Genomic DNA, 18,865 nt, shown 5'->3' with positions numbered 1-18,865 from the left:
CAAAATTTAATTCAACCAAAGAGAGTTTTTTGTGGATAATCAAAAGACCAAGTTGCTTTTATCTGTCTTATCTTAAGTGGAATTAAAGCAGTGGGAGTCTTTGGCAATCGTTTAGATAAACTGTGCTTTATGTGGAATCATCTTTACATTTGACTTTTTTTCAAATATTGCCAGTGTTGGTCTGTTTTTAGTATTTTTGATGCATGGGAATATGATGCCTAATGCAGAACATATTTGAAAAAAATCTTTATTTTTGTGTATATTTTCTTTTCTTTGCCTATTCAAAGCAAAAACATAGGTCTGCTGCTTTTTTTGGGGTGGTTCTTTTTAAGTGTATGTGATTTAATGTAACCTGACGTGGTTGTCAGATTCCATTTTAATATCATAACACGAATGTCGCAACCCTTTTCATCTTTCTATTCATTTACCTCAGTTTCTGGGCTCCAAATCCTGGTCACTTTCAGCTTTTTAACTAAAAAAAAAGAGCCAGATCACAATCCCAACAATGTATTTCGACAATGCAGGGAATTGTTACCATTTAACTTCAACTTTAAATGAGAAAAAGAGGGCCACATTACAGAGTGAAGCCAGGTGTTCATGCGTCAACACTAATTAGAGAATGCGTATCAATACAATGACAGAACAGAGGGGCATTAGGTTGGTTATGTGTGTGGAAATGAAACATGTGCATATGGTATGGCCTTTACAGCCTCAGATTCAGTAGCACTGTGTGACAGCACTTCAAAACAACCCCCCCCCCCCCCCCCCCCCCCCCCATAAAGTTCCAAATAGTTAACTAAAAGCAGAGAAGCAAAGAAATGTCTAAACACCTTATTAAGACAGTATGGTTTGTCGTTATTTTGTCTTTTAATTGTGAAAAGAAGATAATGACTCATTGCATAATGCACGATTAGGCAAGACTTTCGACCGATCAGAGTGACATTGTGTTATGTCTACCAAAAAATATCCAATTTACACGTTTAGTTCAGTGCCATGAAATACAGTATGAATATTCACTGTCAAGACGTGATTTGAGAGTGCATAAATCTGTCCGCTAATGGAGCCGATGGAGGTAATGAACTTTAATTGGAATATAGTGCCTCGTGTCGAATTGCTGTCACGCCGTTCCGTGCAGCCAGTGACTCTATGAAATGGGTGGTGATGATTTAGATTTATAGATTTATTTCCGTCAACACTTTTGTTTGATTTGTCCTTCGCTAATTGCAGACTTTTGGGAACAAAAACATCTTAACACCCGTCTTAGGTGAAGCGTCACGAGTAGCATGAACTCGTATGTATGTGTCAGCACACATAAATACTGTGCTGTTAGTTTCAACGTGCCAAACACCCCCTCCGTGCCTCTGCCTGGTGGGCTGTTCATTATTGCTCCCTTAAACAGGAGTGAGTCTATTTCCTCTTCCAGTGTTGCAGTGTTGCTCTTTCTGCCGGCCTTGGAGGAGCATTGCATAGAGTGCTGTTGAAAGGTGGAGACCGAGCTGTAGCCCTTACTTTGCGTCCTGTTTACAGGGAAGAAAGGCTGCAGGGGTGTTCCCCGTTTGTTTGAGGGGCAATCAGTTTGAGGAGATTGAGAAGATGCTTATGGAGAGAGGAGCGGCCCAAATTCTTTTTGCCGTGGGGGACAAATGGACCATGAGGAGAGAAGCAGGTGCTTCACTGGTGCATTTAAACAAGAGACTCTGATAAAGTCTGTATCAGATTAATAATTTGAGTCACCATTTTAGTTCTTTGCCTTTTTCTTATGTAGCCAAACCTTCCGTCATTTCCTTATGTGCACGTAATGGCTGTAAGTCACTCAAGCAGCAACAAACTCTTGCTGAGATGAGGGAACAAAGCACAGCAAACACTTTAGAGGACAGCTGGATAAGAAGCAAAGGGTGAATTAGATCAAATTAATCAAGATGCAGAACAAAAATACGCTGCGGGGTGGGAGCTGCTTAGGAGCCTTCCTAAATGAGTGAAATTACCCAGCAGTATCTAGGCAGCAGCCATCATAAAAAGCTGTTCAGATTCTTCGGGAAGAAGCTCCAGCGCCTCCGTTATTACCTCCTGTAGCATTGGATACGTCACACGACCTTTGTGAAAGAAACGAGATGATACAATCTCACAGTTCCTTGCGACAATTTTCATAGCGACGTTCGATGGTTTTCATCCAGTCGAACAGATTCAGGCGGATATATATGTAGACAAGAGGGTGAGTGTGAGCAGCCTGTGATGACACTACGTTTAGCCGTTCTTTCCTTTTTCTATAACAAACCATGGTAATAAAGTAACATCATATATCAGCTCTACTAGATGAGATAACCTTAAAAAGAAAACAATGTGTTGAGATTATAATTGACAAATTATCTGAAGCACTTGTTTGTAGAATATTTATCAAACATAAGTCGTTTCAGTGCCGTCGACTCACATCGCAGCTCAGTGTGAGCGTGACACAAGTGACACAACGCACACTAATTGGCAGTGAGTGTTCGGTGTAAACTGTGATCTGTTGTTGGAAGGGCCTCGGCTGCAGAAACATTCTCCACCTTCTTCTCCACCTGATTGAAATGTGTTGTAAGATATGAAAGACGGCTTATGCTGAGTATAGATGTTAGACTATGTTTACATACACTGCCCTGAGCAGTACATTCAGCATGAAATCAGCGTGCAGGATCCTTTGCGTTGTCCGTCGAAGGAGCCTTTGACATCCACGGTGCAGGCACCAATAAGTATGAGGTCAGGTCATTAAAGAGCATCTCTCGGATGACTCTGACCTAATCTCTGCTTTCAAATGCTTCCCTCAGGAGAAGAGAAAGGGCTGCAGGAATGGAGGGCCCTTTAGTTGTGTCAGCTCTGATATCGTCCCCAGTAAAGCATATCTTAACGTACACACAGGTCCCCAGTTGCCTCTTACTGTTCCTATTTTTAGGTATGTTAGTGTTAAGCAACAGAATGCTTCAGAAATGGAAAAAGAGGGCTGGTGCCTTCCTGAAATCTCATGTACTAACGGACAGTTGGCTGTGTATGCATCATAAGTGAATGTTTATAAAAACGCGATATGTTACAACCTTTTATTGAGCACACACGTTGATTTAATCATTTATCTATTCTGAGTCGTGCAGGGGTTTCCCAGCAAACGTAAACACAAAAAGCTCTTGCAAATGTCATCGAACCATTATTTGTATGCCTTCTGTTCCCTCTCCATTTGCCCTTATAGTGATGCTGTTATTAGCTGTGTCTGAACATGCCTATATGCACCGCACAGCTGGCAGAAAGGGCCTCTTAGGCACGCCGCACTGTGGTGTTTCAACACACAGCCTCAGAAAAAAAGACACCGCAGTGGAATTTTCCCACTTTGTTGGAGTCGAGTCGATTGCACATGAAAAGTCTGTCCGCCTCCTGCCTCTCCCTGGCAAACCAGACTTAGACTCTGACCCTGTTGTCATTTGAATCGGGCATAGTCACCCACACAAAAACACAGGCAATGACTCTAGCCTTCTTTGCAAAGCTCAAAAACTGACCTTGCCTTTAAGCGATACACCTCCAATACTCTGTTAAAGGCTTTGTGAGCCGGCTGAAATATTGCCCACTTGAGATACCCATGCGGGCCTTTATCTCGTTTTAATGAAGCCAAAGTCAACCTAGTCAGAGTGGGCCAGGGGAAGGAGTTAATAGTTTGAGTCAAGATAAAGCTGTAAGGCAGTGTTGTTGCCACTTTGCATTTCCATGCCATATGCTGTGCGGGAAAGTGGAGTTCTCTCTGTAGGCGATGGTGTCTGTTCCACTTCTATAGGCGAAATGAGAACTCTAATTACAATCGACGAGTGATTTTCTCCACTCCTCGGGTTCTTATCTGCCTTCCTCTGCCCACTACTGCTGCTGTGACACAGGCAAGGGGAAATCTAAAGGCATAAGCATTCTGGCCTCGATTATGGTCATAAAAATGGAAGCCTGGCTCCGAGCAATTACCCCATGGGGGAGCAGAACAGTGTGTGAGAGGGAGGGAGGGAGGGAGGGAGACAGATTCAGAGGTGAGGGATGCAGGTGAAGGAGAGTGCTCAGAGATACAGAGGAAAGACAAAACACTCAGATATACGGGTTGGTTAGCGAGGGGGAAGAGAACAAAAAATGAAAGCGTGATTGTGGTGGAGAGAGATGGAATCGGAGACGCCTTCACCTGTGAACGGTTCTGTAAAGCGCGGTGACAGGAAGCCGCCGATGCCGTGGAAAAGGGCAGAAAAAAGTAAGAGGAGATAATCTGCTCTCGATGTGACATGGCGTCAGAGGAGGGGCGTGTCTGGCTTGGCACACAGTACTGTCATTTTCGAACCCAGCAATGGGAGATCTCCCCTCAACTAGCCTGCTAATACTCATCATCATCACTGTCGTCGTCATCGCCACTAAAATCATGGCAACTGTCAACAGCACGCTCAGTGGGTGCGGTCATTGGAGAGCAGGAGTCTTCCCCCCCCCCCCGCGCAGGATGGCTGGAGCATAGTTAAGACTGATGCGTCCGAGGGGCGCTTTAGGAAACTGACCGGGTGAATCGACAACCGAGTCTGTGTGTCATCTTTTGCCCAAACGCCTCTCATGTGACTTTTATCTCAGTGATTGAACCTGAGGCAATCACACAAGTCACTGCAGTCTTTGTTCACTACTCCAGCCTCTGGATTGACGCTCCCCAGATTGCTCACTCTCATTATGGCCCGGAGCAGTGTTCTTTTTGTCTGACACAACAGTATTGATCTCACTGTGGAATTGTATGTTCGCCGGTCTACACGAGCTGCTCTGGCTTTGTGATTGCACTGCTGAAGCATTTAGGCTTTTCTTCGCTCCAGTCGAGGAGATACAGATTGCCTTTGTGACTTCCTCCGATTTACCGGCACATGAGCAGGTCCGTTTGAAAAAGTTAGATCTTAAAGAAATATTGGATTTTATAATGTAGTGTAGTACTTTTGGAGCTGTTGAGTTTTTGGATCCAGGCTTTTACACTAAAAGCACCAGGGATGGACTGCGCTGTTAGACTAGCAGCACAGCCTTGCAGGACCTGCTTTTATAAATGCGAGGAGACGATGTTTGTTTTCTGGTTCATGAGACATATGCATCACATCAACATCTTTACTTTAGAGATGCATTCTTTTTTTCATAAGTTGTTGATTAGTTTCTTATTTTGAAGGTCATTTGTTATTGAGCTTACAGATGTGTAAGCCTCCTGTACAGACAGATGTGTAAAGAATATTCTGTTGCTCATTATTATGATGAAGGAGTCAGTGGATTTTTACATACTGTATTTAATTTCTTACATTGTGAGACGCTTTGTTTTATCTGTTTGTGTTTTTCTGGTCATTGGCTGGTTTTAATTAGCGCCGCCGTGTGTTATCATGCAAATTGTTGTGGTGCATAGTTCCGGATCCCAGGAGGAAGAGCTGTAGCTGTAGGAAGTCTTAATGAACTAAACTGAACCTGTACACAGTGATCATGAGTCACATGCTTTTGAAGCCAGCTTTGATGCACTCAAACTTGATATCATTGCAAATGAGGCTGCGTCTTATTGCTGGTTCCACTTGAACTTGTGGCTGTGCTGTAAATTTCGCCTTCAAAGGTTGGTTTCCTGTCAAAATGTAAATGCTAATGAGGCTGTAATGCGAAAGATTTTATTTCCAAATTGGGAAGAAGGGCAAAAGATATGCCCATCAGCTTCTGCTGGTGTGTTCCCTCCTTTGAAAATGAGCCAAGACTGTCAAATTGGATGAGTGAATGAGGAGAGGGGGGGTCCTACACAATAAAATATTTTCTGAAAACCAATCTTGAAGTTATTGTTGATGCGTTCACGATTTTTTTCTCTCCGTCTTCCAGCCTCCTCCTCATGGAGTCTTTGTTATTGACAGTCTTTCTTCTGTTGTCATTGTCTTGTGTGGCACTGGGCACAGCACTTCCCAATGGAACTGACAGCTCTTTTAATAGCGTTCGCCACTTATGACAGCTTTAAACGACATTTTAATTAGGAAGCCAGATTGAAGATTCCTTTAAATGGTCGTGTTTCCTGTTCTCGTGGGGACTTTTTAAGTTAATCTTTTAATAAGTAACTAACATATAGACAGAAATCGCTCCATTGATGGTTGATGTCCCAGAATGCAGTTTGAATGTCAAGTTGAAATATCAGTTATCAATACAATGATTAGTACTCATTGGAGGATAAATACTGGATAGACTCGGCACTGAATAGTTTTAATGTGTTTTAACTATCTCTTGAAGGGACCAGGCTTTTAAAAGCTTCTTGGGTATATATTTCCATCAGCATCTATTACAATGAGGCATTACCAAACTATTTATGTACAATGCCCTTGATTCCCTTCTCTATGGTAAATGTGAATGTATAATGTAAAGCAGAGGTGATTCAGACCTTACATAAGCAAGAAAATGTTCATGGAGTCCATCATCTACAACACGATTATCCTTCTTTGAGTCCGTATCTGTGTATCCAACTGTACTTTGTTGAGTTTTCTCTCAGCAGACACCTTTTAAAAAAACGGCTTCATCAGCTTTGCGGTTTCAGAGATGTCAGAGATGCTTGTAAACTTGCATTAGAAAACCTGGACGGGCGAGTGTATGATGCCCGTCCAGGTTTTCTAATGCAACTTATTATTAGCAAGTGAATGATATTCCACAGTGATATTTATGGACTCTTGTCACATTATCTGCTCATACTGTGTAAAAACCCTGGTTTAGCCATGGGTGCTGAGGCACTTTTCACTCTCAGAGTTACCTGTAACTTTGCCTGCGGCTGCACACGCTCACCTCTGCAAGGCACTTTACTGCATTTTTAAATGACTGTCTCTGCAATGTGGTTATTATATTTCTGCTATGGTGGCATGCCATTGTTGCCAGTTTTGTACAAACCTTCGTATATTTTCACACGGTGACTTTGCAGCCGTTTTTGTTCGTAATTGCACTGCACGGTTCCTCCAGGTCTGCTCTCACGCCTCAGGCCTGCCTTGCTGTCCCTGCTGCTGCAGAAATCCTTTAACCTCTGCTGTCATTCTCCTACTGCGCAGCAGTGTTGGCCTCTTGTTGGCGTGTATTTGCATCACTGCTGTGAGGATGCAGAACTGTCAGGCCTCATTGCCACTTAATGAACAAACAAATTTCTGCTGCACCAGTTACGCTAAATAGATATAACGTCACAAATAAGTTTGCATCCTACATTTGCGCCACTTGGCGACCAGATCAGCTATTGAGTACTATGTGTATGCGCCTGTTTTCACATCGAGCAGCGTTTGATCATGGCTCTCTTCTTCTTTCTTCTTTCTGTATACACCTACATTGATAAATATATTCATTTCAGTTTTTATTCACTATTTTCCATATCCATCTCCTCTCTTGGGTGGGGACTGGAGCTGATCCCATCTGCAATCAGGCGAGACGCAGGGTACACCCTGGACAGGTCCCCAGTCAATGTAGAGCAGGGTCAGTATAGAGCTGTATGAGACTAATTGGGACTGGATAGTGGAGTGGTAAGATTGTAACCTTTCAGCCTTTCAAGGTACTACCTCCAGTAGGGGTCCTTAGGGCCCTTACACTACCTCCCTACCTAGGATATGAGTGTAAGTATATCAGTGTATCGCTCGCTTTGGATAAAAGTGTCTGCCAAAGGCATAAACACAACAAATGAACATGGATCCTCCAATAAGGAACCTGACTGAGAACATAAATCAGGTCATTATTTGCACTAAGTAGGGTAGGTCACAGTTAATTTGAAAATAAGTGCTGGGAGCAAACATTTTAGGAATTATGGTGGATTTTCAGCAGATGACAGAAATTCTTCATTCGATATCCATTTACCGCAGGGCTCTCATTCACAAAAGAACCAAGTGTAGTTGGCTTACAACTCCATGTTCTGGTAATGTTGCAGTTTTCTTACAAAAGATTTAGGATTGTTGGTTAGATGATTCCAAAATGTTGCCCATGTGCTGTGTTTAAGTGTACCACTGTGTGTGAGGAACTAAGTCTGTCCTGAGGCACGTGTAAGTCAAAGTATGTTAATGTAGCTGTATGACATTTGAGGTTTGTGTGTGCGTAAGCCTCTCTTTTGTATGCTGAACCACAGCCCATGTGCTGAACCAGCAGTGGGCTGAAGCCACTTCAGGCACTGCAGATGGGTCTTGTAATGTCAGCAGCGCTCATAGAGATGACATGGTAGTATATGCATTTGTAGCCTGATCTGCAGCCATGTGTCATCTGTTTCTTTAGGGCCTGTCAAAGGACACAAGGGATGGAGAGGGGGGGGTTGATTTAGCTCTGGAACTGCTGGCATATCGGGCCTAGCAGGCTCATTGTGATGGCAAATAAAGGCATTTGGGGCCTTGTTGGTACGGGAAAGCCGGTAACCTATTGTCCCTCCCCCTGTACACTATGCCTGATACCAACCAAGGCTGCACCCACACCTGTTGTATAAGCATTTTAATGATCATTGCTGCTGCGCTTGGCTTGGTTTGATAGATGGTTATGCTGAATGGGTTTATCCCATTACAATTCGGGCAAATCTCAGAAAATACCTGAACAGCAGGCAACAGTAAGCACTCTCTCCCCATAACTAATGAGAGCCCTGCTCATGACTGTGATTCTCATCCAATTTCATCAGATCAGGACCCCATTTTCACACATAGCTCGCCGTTATTCCAAGTTAATTACGAATGTATTGTATCCGTACTCATAATAGTTTTAATGAGTCATGCAGAGTCAGGAAAGTCTATTGAAATGCGTGTGAGCGAGAGAAAGCTTTGAGACTTTTTCGTGCCAAAGAGGGCCTGAGGATGTGATTGTAAAGAAGCATAGATGTAATCCTTGAGCCTGAGGATGTGATTGTAAAGAAGTATGGGTGTAATCCTTGGTGCCACCTGAGAGGCCATTAAACCCAGCATGATAGAAAAGACTGCATGGTTGTTTAAAGCCTGCCTGTCTATAGGCTTGGAGATGGAAAACCAAGTGCCTGCAATCCTCCCATGTGCTTTATACTATACCATTATAATTTGAATAGCTATACAAAAATAACAGTTACAGTCACAACTGAGAGAAGGGCAGTAGGATGCTTAGGACCATTCCTAGTGTGTCCCTTTGGTAAGAAACTGGGAGTGTTGGGGCAGACGTGCAGGTAAGACATCCGTCTGCTATAACCAGGAGGAAGCTCTGAATATCAGAAGTGGCAGCCGTATGGCTGCGGCAGATGTTCCTTCTCTCTGCAGTGCTTAATCAAGATCATAGACCATTTCAGTCAGTGAGACTGAAGGCCGGCCATTTTGTGTGAAGCATTATAAAGTTGTACTGGTTTGTTTCTCTTTTACTTACAAATGTGTCAAATGAACTGTGCAGTCCGAGATACAGTCACTGGACTCGAGCAGGGGACACTTTGCCAAACAAAGCAATTGGATTATGAGCTTAGAAGAAATAAGACATAGAGGTGGCGGGCCAAGAATAGTGGCATTTGCAGGAACAGGCAATCTGTGAAATCTGTGTTCACTCAGGCAGTAAAGAAAACAATGCGTTGTGCGTCCTACCATATGTTTAATAAGCATCTGGTCCACCTGAATGCATAAGACACACATGTGCAAGAGGATTCTTATTGTTCGTGTTAGATTGAGTAAGATTTTATACATCTTTTGTCTTTACAGTATTAGTCTGTTTTGAATCAGGACATGACCTCTTTCTCTCACACCACCGTTCCTCCCGAGGATGAAATGTTCACATGTTCACACTATTTCTCTCCTTGCACTTTTATATGTCCATGTCTGCACAGATCAGTCCTCCTTCTGTCACCTTATGTTCTTGCTCATGTACGCTGGTGGCAGTCACACTTTAGAGTAATTACAGGTTTTCATTAGGAAGCAGTGAGACTCTGTTTGAACCATCTGACCCATCTTTCTCTACACCCATGTGTGGCGCACCAGTTTGTCTCAGTCATTTATTGGCTTGTCTAGCATTGCCACATGTCACTCGCACCACCTTCCGACGGTCCGTGTGTGTATTTTAGGTGTATATTTAGCAAGCACTCGGCTCATGTTGGACAGTAATCACCATACTTCTCGCCATTAACAGAGTCTTCTGTTTGCTGCATAGATCCTCTTGACATTTAAATGTCACTATGCTTTATTTACAATTTTGATTGCTACACAAGTTCACCAAAGCAGAGTTGTGTGACCCACATCCTGCCAGGTGGAGAGAAAAATGATGGAGGGAAATGACTCAAATGACTGAGAGTCTCATTTTGTATTTTGACCACTTATACTGAGAAAAGTAAAAATGGAAACAGGATTGATGGGTGATGGATCGGAATGAAGGCTTGAAATTGGCCATTTTCATGTGACTGAATCTCTCAGTAGGGTTTATATGTCACACAAAGGATTGATGGCTCATTTCTCCCTCCAAATAAAAAAAAAGAAAAGATCAGCGCCCTAGACTCTATCTCTGAATCTGGAAGCTCATGAGCAGGCTTATATAGTGCTGTCCTGCTCCATATAGACTGACTTGTGCCTGTTCCTTGAACGCCGTCCAGCTCAGTAAAATGATTATTACACTATTCTGATTTAATCTCTTTTGGTTTTCAGATTAAATATGCTGTTTACTTGAATATTTGTGAGTGGCACTCCAAAAGGGAATTATATTGGATGGATGATGTCATGCAGAGGCCAAATAAGTGGAATTCAATTAAAGATAATGATTTTAGGATGATTGTTGTAAGCACTATGCATATCATTAATATATATAGTTCTGCTTCATGAATTTCTTATCTTTACTCAGTTACGCCTGCTGTTTTATTCTCCTGTCTTTCACCTTTTTTTCACCCTCCGCCTCCCGTGAGAAGCTTAAGATGTGTGCATTACTGACATTTGCTGTGGCTACTGCACAGGTTTTCCAGCCACATTAAGAATGCCGTTACTTTAAGGAAACCGAGTGTTGCAGCTCTCTTGCAAGCTCGCTCTCACTGCAGTCAAGCATTCACATTTTCTCTGCTGAAGTAGAGGAGAGGTGAGCAGTGGAGGGTGTCAAGTAGTAGTCTGGAGGAGGGGAGGGCAGAGCATGTCTACAAAGTGGAGGGAAATTTCAGTGCAGCCCAAGGGAACACAGGAGAGGTGTGAAAAGTAGGCTGGACTTGGTGAGGTAGAGTGACTAAATTTCCTGAGACAGGTCACACAAAAGATGTTGAGAGCCAGTTGGTGTGTGCTCGTGGCTCTGTGTGTGTTTGCTGCTGGCTTTGAATGTAATTGACCGTGGTAATGGTCATTACACGGAACAGCTATGGATAGCAAGAGGAGGAATCTTCCTACTGTGCAGTGAGTTATGGTGAGTGGGCTCTTTTTTGCGAGGAGAAATAAATCGGATACTGCTAGCTTAGTACTGTTGTTTAGTCTAAAGGTATTTCTACTGTTTGCAAATGAGAGAGTGCGCATGTGCTGTATTTTTTTCTGTGTATGGAAACCTTGTGTGTGTTTTGAGTGTCATGATGCAGCGCTTGGGGCTGGAGAGCAATGCAAGTAATGGCCTTGTTCAGGCTAGATAATTAGTCAAATGCTGATTTCACTCCAACTCCCATAGGAGCAGTGCCACGAAGGCTAAATATCACCCACTGAAGTGGTGCTTATTACTCTGTGTGGGCTGGAAAAATGGTAGTATCATTTAGGGCACTGGTATGTGTGCGTGTAAGTTTAGAAAACTTGATTCTGTGGTTTCTACTTTTGAAGCTGCTTGTGAAGAAACACTTTTATTCAGCACTGGCTTGCTCGTCGCGCCCTAAGCTTCGACATTGTGCCATCGTTAACCTGAAGCCCGAGCTGAGTCCGTCAGCTGCCAACCTGCCCCCCGTCATATTGACTTCACATTTGTCATATCTGTCAATGTCACCACATAAAGAAGAAAATGCATTAAGTCTCATGTCTCGTTTTGTTGTGCTCGTGTGCAGGAGCTTCAGTTTGAGCGGCTAACCAGGGAGCTGGAGGTGGAGAGGCAGATTGTGGCCAATCAGCTGGAAAGATGCAGACTCGGGGCTGAGTCGCCAGGCGATGGGAGCAGCAGGTAATGAGATGCACATACACACAAACAAAAAGCCACAATCCAACACATGGCTTTCTCCTCCCTCTCAGCAGTGTCCATATTTCCTACAGTATGGGACCGTATGGTATTATTATTGCATCACGATGAGCAGCTCAGAGTGCTTGAATACGATTGGACAGTATATCTGAACTTTATCTCCTTTCCTTTTTGAAAAAACGAGCAGAAATCCTCTGGTGCAAATGAACTACCAAGGAGCACTGTTGCATCGCTTTGCAATTTAGATGTGTCCTGGTGAATTCACTCAAGCTGCTTTCAAGTTGAGCTCGATGTTAACATTTGGCTCAGCTATACTGCAACAGAGACGTTTATCAGTGACGGCGTGCCTTTGTGTTGGAGAACGTGCATGACATCGAGGTGTTGTTCAGTAAAGCACAGTAAATCCAGGCAATTTTCTCTTGGGACTCATTCGCACTTAATTAGATAAGACAGTGGGCTACCTGCTCATCACACCTCAGTGGTCAGACATTCTGTCCTGCATACTGAGGCGCGAACACGCCAGGTTCATTTGTAAAGCTCAGCGCCACCTACAGTGTTCCAATGGGCTTCTGATGAGGGGGAATAAAAGAGGTTTGTAATAAAAGAGTTTCATGGTTTGCCTCTGACTTATGGAGAAAATGTTAATTTGTGCTGCTGCCACAGGTTTTAAAGATTACTTTTAACTGTAATTTGTGCATCTCAAGCATGCAGCCTGCTGTTGCTCTTAGCGGGCAAGCAGTATCTTGTATATTGACATTTGTTTACAGACATGACATAGACGGTTTGCTTATCCACCAGAAGGAGTTTGACCAACATTTGATAATTGATGACACATTCCTGGAACAGATAAGCTCCAATTTCAATCAATCCAGCTGTCAAGTGGTCTCACAACGGCTCAGATTTTGGAGTTACGGTAATTGTATATTGGGCTTGGCGCACTTCAGAAACACATGAGACCTGCATCTCAATGCGTTTTAGTAGTGGATCTGAACATGTTCTGTGCAGACATGGTGAAACGCTAACAGAAGTTGTAGCTAGGCCGCATGGTTCTCCCCAAACCCCATCTCTAATGCCCAAAATGTCCTACATGTACCCGGTTAAAATGTTTGTTTTGCTCAAATATCATTCATATTTAAGGAAAACAAAGTACTATTTGCATATTACTTACAAAGGGTCAGTTGAGAAGCATTCTGGTGGCAGGTTTGAGTTGCATTCTTCTGAAGTTGATCAGTAATACAACTGAGATATATCTGGATACAGAACACTTGATTATGGTTGGGGTTGTAATGGCTCTTTGTGGTATTTTCTGTCTTTATGATAATACCCTACTGCCCTCAGACCATTCTTGCACTCTAGCCCATATACCTGTAAAAAGCACCCGCCTATTACCGCGTCAAACCACTCAGGGGTAAAAGCTCACTTTCCCTTTGTCCTTTTTTTTTGAAAGAGAGCACATATACAGCGGTGCTGCCGACAAGGTGTGGACAATAACTCAAGGCTATATGTTTTTGTGTCTTAGCAAAGAGGCACTGTTTTACGCCGCAGTTTTAATGCATCGGTCCACACTAGTGGTCACATTTGAGGACGAAAGTAGCATTTTCACTTTGCTGTTATTGTCCTCTACTCCCTCGTTCAGTCATCATGACACACATTGAACAAAGTGGTGCCACATTAAAATGACTTAGAATTGAGAGTGGAGGAGACTGCAATCTCTCTTTACTCAGTGGGATCATTACCTGTAATACGAAATGCCTTTCTTATAAATCATTCACAATACAAATCAGCACACAGATCTTTTTGCAGCTTTCAAATGGCTGACAGAATGGACTTGCACCTAAATCCAGGCTTAGTTCTCGGGTCTGTGTGACCCAGTAGGAGAATATTCTTACAATTTTTACGCTTCGATACGAGTGGGAGTATTTAGTTTCCGTGTCTAGGTTTGATAGTCGCATTCTAGCATCACGTGTTAGAGTCATGCGCATATTGTCTTAAATGAGGTCACTGCATCAGATAATCCCATTTTTCAAGAGCATGTAAATGCTGACACTTTACCCTACAGGGTTGCGCGACCACCTCCTAGCACCCTACAAAAAAAAAACTTATAACACCATTTGCATGCCTTTTTTAAAGCCAGAGAGGAACAAATGAAACGGTTGTCAATGGACATTTGCGTTTGAATGGTTTTGACACAGAAGTCACACCGACTGACTCAACAGCACTGCAGGACAACAGCAGAGGTGACGACGCTCTTAAGGGTTCTGATGAGAGTCATTACATTCTCTGACACCTCGAGTGCTGGCCACTCGCTTCGTTTCTACAAGGATAAAGGGGGTGCTCATCAAACCTGACCACTGGCAAAGCTCGTAAAAGCTTCGACCTCCCACCCGGCCAGTCGTTCACCAGCCCCAGTGGTTTATGGGATATAAAGCGTGCTGACATGGTTAGGCCTGTTGTGTATCAGCAGTGACAGCTTTACTGTCACTAACGGTGACTTCGTCCAGCCTGCTGGTCAATATGCAGAACGCAGGCTCATCATCATCATCATCATCATCATCGCGATGGCCATACTTTTACTCCATCTGACATGGTTCAGTGGAGCACAACTTTCCCAACTTCCTCTTCTTAATTGCCTGTGTGCTCATTGAAATTCTGAGAGGTGAGCGTCTTAAAGCTCATCTAGAGTGACCTTAGATGGAAAAAAAGGTGATCGCTTCATACAAATGAACAGCAAAGAAAAGGTATCAAAAACAAAAGGTTAATTAGGCTGATCTGAGGTCTCCTGGTTGGAATCGGTCTGTCTGTTATAGCCAGCGTGAAAACATGTCTCAGAGAAGGTGAAAAGCTTCAGAAAACATTTTGATAGGTGTTCGAAATGATTAGGTGGCTTTTAAGATGTCTACAGTTATTATACTGTCCTTGTGTGCTGTTCACTTTCTTTTTACTGAGCCCTTAACTGTAATCATTTCAGTCCAATTCATTTTTACTTTAAGAAATAAAAGAAGTGCTTTTTCAGTTGCTCTTCAGTTTTTGAAACATATTGTTTTTTTTTTTTTTTCATTTTGCTTTCAGATGTAGATGTAGTTTTATAATAATTAGAAGGGAAGATTAACATTTCTGAACTGCCGGTGAGACCTTGTTCAAGCAGAGGCTAACAAGAAGTGTTGCATTAAGCTGAATACATCAGTGCTCTATTCATAGTAATGCTTTGACAAAAGGCTCTCATTCAGCAGGGGAAGTCATTTCCTCCCTGCTTCCACCGTGTCCCCTGAACACAACAGCAACCTCCTACCAGGATCTGCAAAAGATTCATTGGTAAAGAAGGAAAGAAGGAAGGAAAATGACTTATTTTAATGTGATAACAGTACCACAAACATTGGATACATTTACTTTGTCCACAAGGTGGTGGTTAATGTCAAGACGGACAAATTCAAATTTAGTGGTAACACACAGATGCTGAAAGTTGTAATAGGAACTTTTGAGGATTTGTGTCTTTTTGTGCTGGTTGTTCGGGCTCATGTTGCCCTGCTCGAAGCTCATATTGAAGCATGATTCTTCAAGTCACTAGATTCTTACTGTTTCTGCTGCTCAGTATTCTGTAGTATACCTATGAATAATAAACTAAAACGGTAAGCTTTCTCTGACTGGACCATTATTCTTCTGCCTTTTTCTCTTGGGACTGGCTAACTCTGACATTCTCTCTGCTGTGGAATAAACACCCATGTCAGGATGTTAGCAAACTGAGATAGATAGATAGATAGATAGATAGATAGATAGATAGATAGATAGATAGATAGATGCACCTTTTATAGATCACAGATGATGTGAGTAAATGTAACATTTTTTTCTCAAAGATTGTAACCACCATCTCTGATATTATTGTGTATAGCCTAATAAAAAAACACGCTTGAGGTACTTTATTCAACCCTAACCCCTTTTCCCCATTGTTTCCCCCACACAGCTCATCAGAGAAGTCCCTACCATGGAGAACCGCAGGTATGTCGGCTCAGATTGCAAAATCACTCAACAGATATTTCTTCCCATCAAACTGTCTGTTTCTCCTTTCCATTCGTATCTGGTCTGTCCTTAAATTGCTTTGTAAATACACACGCTGCGGTATCTGCCCAAAACACCTTTGTAGCGGTTAGAGTACGTTCACAAAGTTTTCTTTAACATCTGATACTGTTGGAATCTGATCACTTCTTTAAGGACCTGTAAGGGTCAGAGGTCAGTAACCTCTGGGAGAGACTGATACACGTCTGCTTGTAGTCTTTCTCTCCCATGAGGTCCACTATCAATGACGATAAAATAGACAGCCGACGGCGTGTTAAATATCGCTATGGAGGAATACCTAAACAGCAAATTAGAACTGCTCAGCTCAGCGCTTCAGTTCACACTTGTTTGCGTTCGTGCGTGTGTGCTGCTGTGTGTATTCTTCCCATTTTCTCTGTAATCTTCACTAATGCTAGCCGTTTCGACCGAGGAATTGAAAGCCCCAGGATTGGTCTTGTTTTAATATTTATTTAAGCTATTTAAAATGACATGTAGCGGAAGGATTTTTCTCCGACCCCCTCAGTGTCTGTGTGTTTAGCCCCCATCCTTATCCAGATATTTAGGAGAAAACAGATAATGAATTACATTTATGAATGTCTTTCATGGCTTATTAATTGCATAGTAGGAAAAGTGTAATTTTTGCAATAGTCATTCATCTTTTATTGTCGATTCTGTCAGAAGAGCCCACAGGGGAGTTATAGTCGTGCATATGCTGAGGGAATATTAATAATACTGGCTTTTCTCATTTGCTTCCCACTCCCCATCTCCTTCCTGAATGCATTTCATTAGTGTAAGAACAGAGTTGGGGGCTAAATCAAAATCATAGTTTTGCTTTGTATTGATTTCTCAACCCACTGCAGATGAAAAAATCAGAAGTGATAAAGGAGTTTTTTTTCCCTCTTTGTAGAAATAATTGAACTCGAGATGTTTGGCACAGAGTGTTTCTCTGTGATGCTTATGGGCCTCGTAAGCCACCGTACGTCCCAGCTAGGATAGAGGTGTCACTGCAGAAACAAGTCTTTTTCGCCCCTGGAGATGTGATTGCACCTAGTGTTCGCTGACAGTGGAGGAGAAACACCATAGAGTCGAGCTTTCTCTGCCGTCTCTTATGCTCTTATCATCATGCTGGCCTGTCAGTATGTACGAGATGGTGTTTTTCTTTGTGTAAAAGCCACAGAATCTCCATGCTTTATGAAAACTTAATAAACATTTTGCATGTCTTAAAAAATTTATTGGTACAAATTTAGATTAGAAGTAAACAAATCCTGACTAGTTCTCTTATGTGATAGCATAGTAACATAAAGTAACATTAGATATCAGTTGTTTTGTCGCTTGCTGCCACACCTGCTTGATGTCCAGCAGGCAAATTATAAGGCCATAAACTGAAATTATAAGACTTGGGTAGTTGTAAATAGGTTAATTCAACCTTGTTAGTGGCTAAAGTAGTCCAGGGATCCATATTTATTAGTATAGAACTCAGTCTAGCGTGGCCACAGCATTAAAGCGGCTTTTGTATAGGTATTTTATTTAACTGAAAGTACATTTCTGCCTAATTTTCCAGCAAATGAATACAGTTAAAATCCACACCAGTAAAGATGTTTATGTCCAATGAAAGCCTTGAAACGTAGCCATGGGTAGAAGGGAATGGAAGCAATGCAGATGAGATGCTTAAGTTCTGTGGGACTGCATAAACTGTGATGTAGAGTTCCACAGTCAATTTGATTTGCTATGAATTGACAAGAAAATATATTGGGGAGGCTGATCAGTGGGGTTAACAGAGCAAGGCCAAGCAGTAGAGAGAAATGTTCAGCTATAATAGAAATGAAAATTGAATGTTTTCTATGGTATATTTAGCATGTTAAGTGTGAAAACTCTCACGGTGAAGCTGTACCAATTTGAATATGATAGCCTAAAACCCCCTGTCATACCTGCCTGCTGTCCGTCTCTCCTGTCCTTTGACCGCCTGGCTTTCTCATTGGCTATGAGAATAATTTGGCTTAAAGTGAGGGGGGCAAATGGGTGAGAGAGTAAGCAAAACCATAGAAAGACTGAAACCTAATATGCTTGTTCGACTAAGGGCCGTGTTTTCAGTTAACAGCACCGTCAAAACGCTGCTGGTGAAAAGAAAGAAGGCTTGGTACTGACTGAGCCTTCGGAAGTCGCTATATCCAGGTCACGTAGGGGTTGGCTTCCTGCCAGCGGGCAATGCCAAATGTGTATCCGAACAGCGTGACTCAAGACTTTAATATGGTTCGAGTCAATCCCATCTGTAAATAGGCAAGCGCCCTTAGATGTCCGGAGGTGGAAGTCTCGAGACGTCAAGATGTCAAACGCGCCATGCCTGTGTGTCAACAGCTCCATTCACATATACAGCTTTGGCAACAATGTCAGCTTTTTCGTGCCATTCAGCCCTCATTCAGTCCCAGCTAAACGGGCAGGGTTTCACAGAAGCAGGCTGCCAATGTTTGCCTCCTCTGCCTTTTGTTCTCGCGGTTGCAGAGGAACCCATTGACTGTGGTCACGCTTAACTAGATTGTGACTATGGTGGAAACATTGTGCACAGGGACATTAGACGGCTAATTCCACTTTCTGCTTGCCACACCAGTTGCTTTCATGCATAAAAGAAAATACGAATAAATAAGGAGGGAGGGAGGATGCAGGGGAATATTAGAGCTGTGTGACTATTTGTGGCATCGCTGTACGCACCATTGAAGAGAGATTCCCCAAATGAGTA

The 18,865-nt window shown here is 42.7% G+C and overlaps 1 protein-coding gene across 5 annotated transcripts in view; it reads left to right on the top strand.

Moving 5' to 3' along the window:
* The window catches only part of LOC140319481 (plakophilin-4-like), a 67,446-nt gene that overhangs the window by 17,838 nt on the left and 30,743 nt on the right, over positions 1-18,865 (top strand). For 4 of the 5 annotated variants that reach the window (XM_072397132.1, XM_072397131.1, XM_072397130.1 and 1 more), the window contains 2 exons: positions 11,954-12,066; positions 16,040-16,074. In XM_072397132.1, coding sequence (XP_072253233.1) covers positions 11,954-12,066; positions 16,040-16,074 — 148 coding nt within the window. Of the gene's footprint in view, positions 1-11,213; positions 11,338-11,953; positions 12,067-16,039; positions 16,075-18,865 lie in introns of those variants that run through there. The other variant, XM_072397134.1, reaches the window with a different exon arrangement.

Source organism: Leuresthes tenuis, unplaced genomic scaffold (genome assembly GCF_036924035.1).
Source record: "Leuresthes tenuis unplaced genomic scaffold, fLeuTen1.0.hap1 SCAF_12, whole genome shotgun sequence".
Lineage (NCBI taxonomy): Eukaryota > Metazoa > Chordata > Actinopteri > Atheriniformes > Atherinopsidae > Leuresthes > Leuresthes tenuis.
This window is presented reverse-complemented; position numbering and strand designations above follow the sequence as displayed.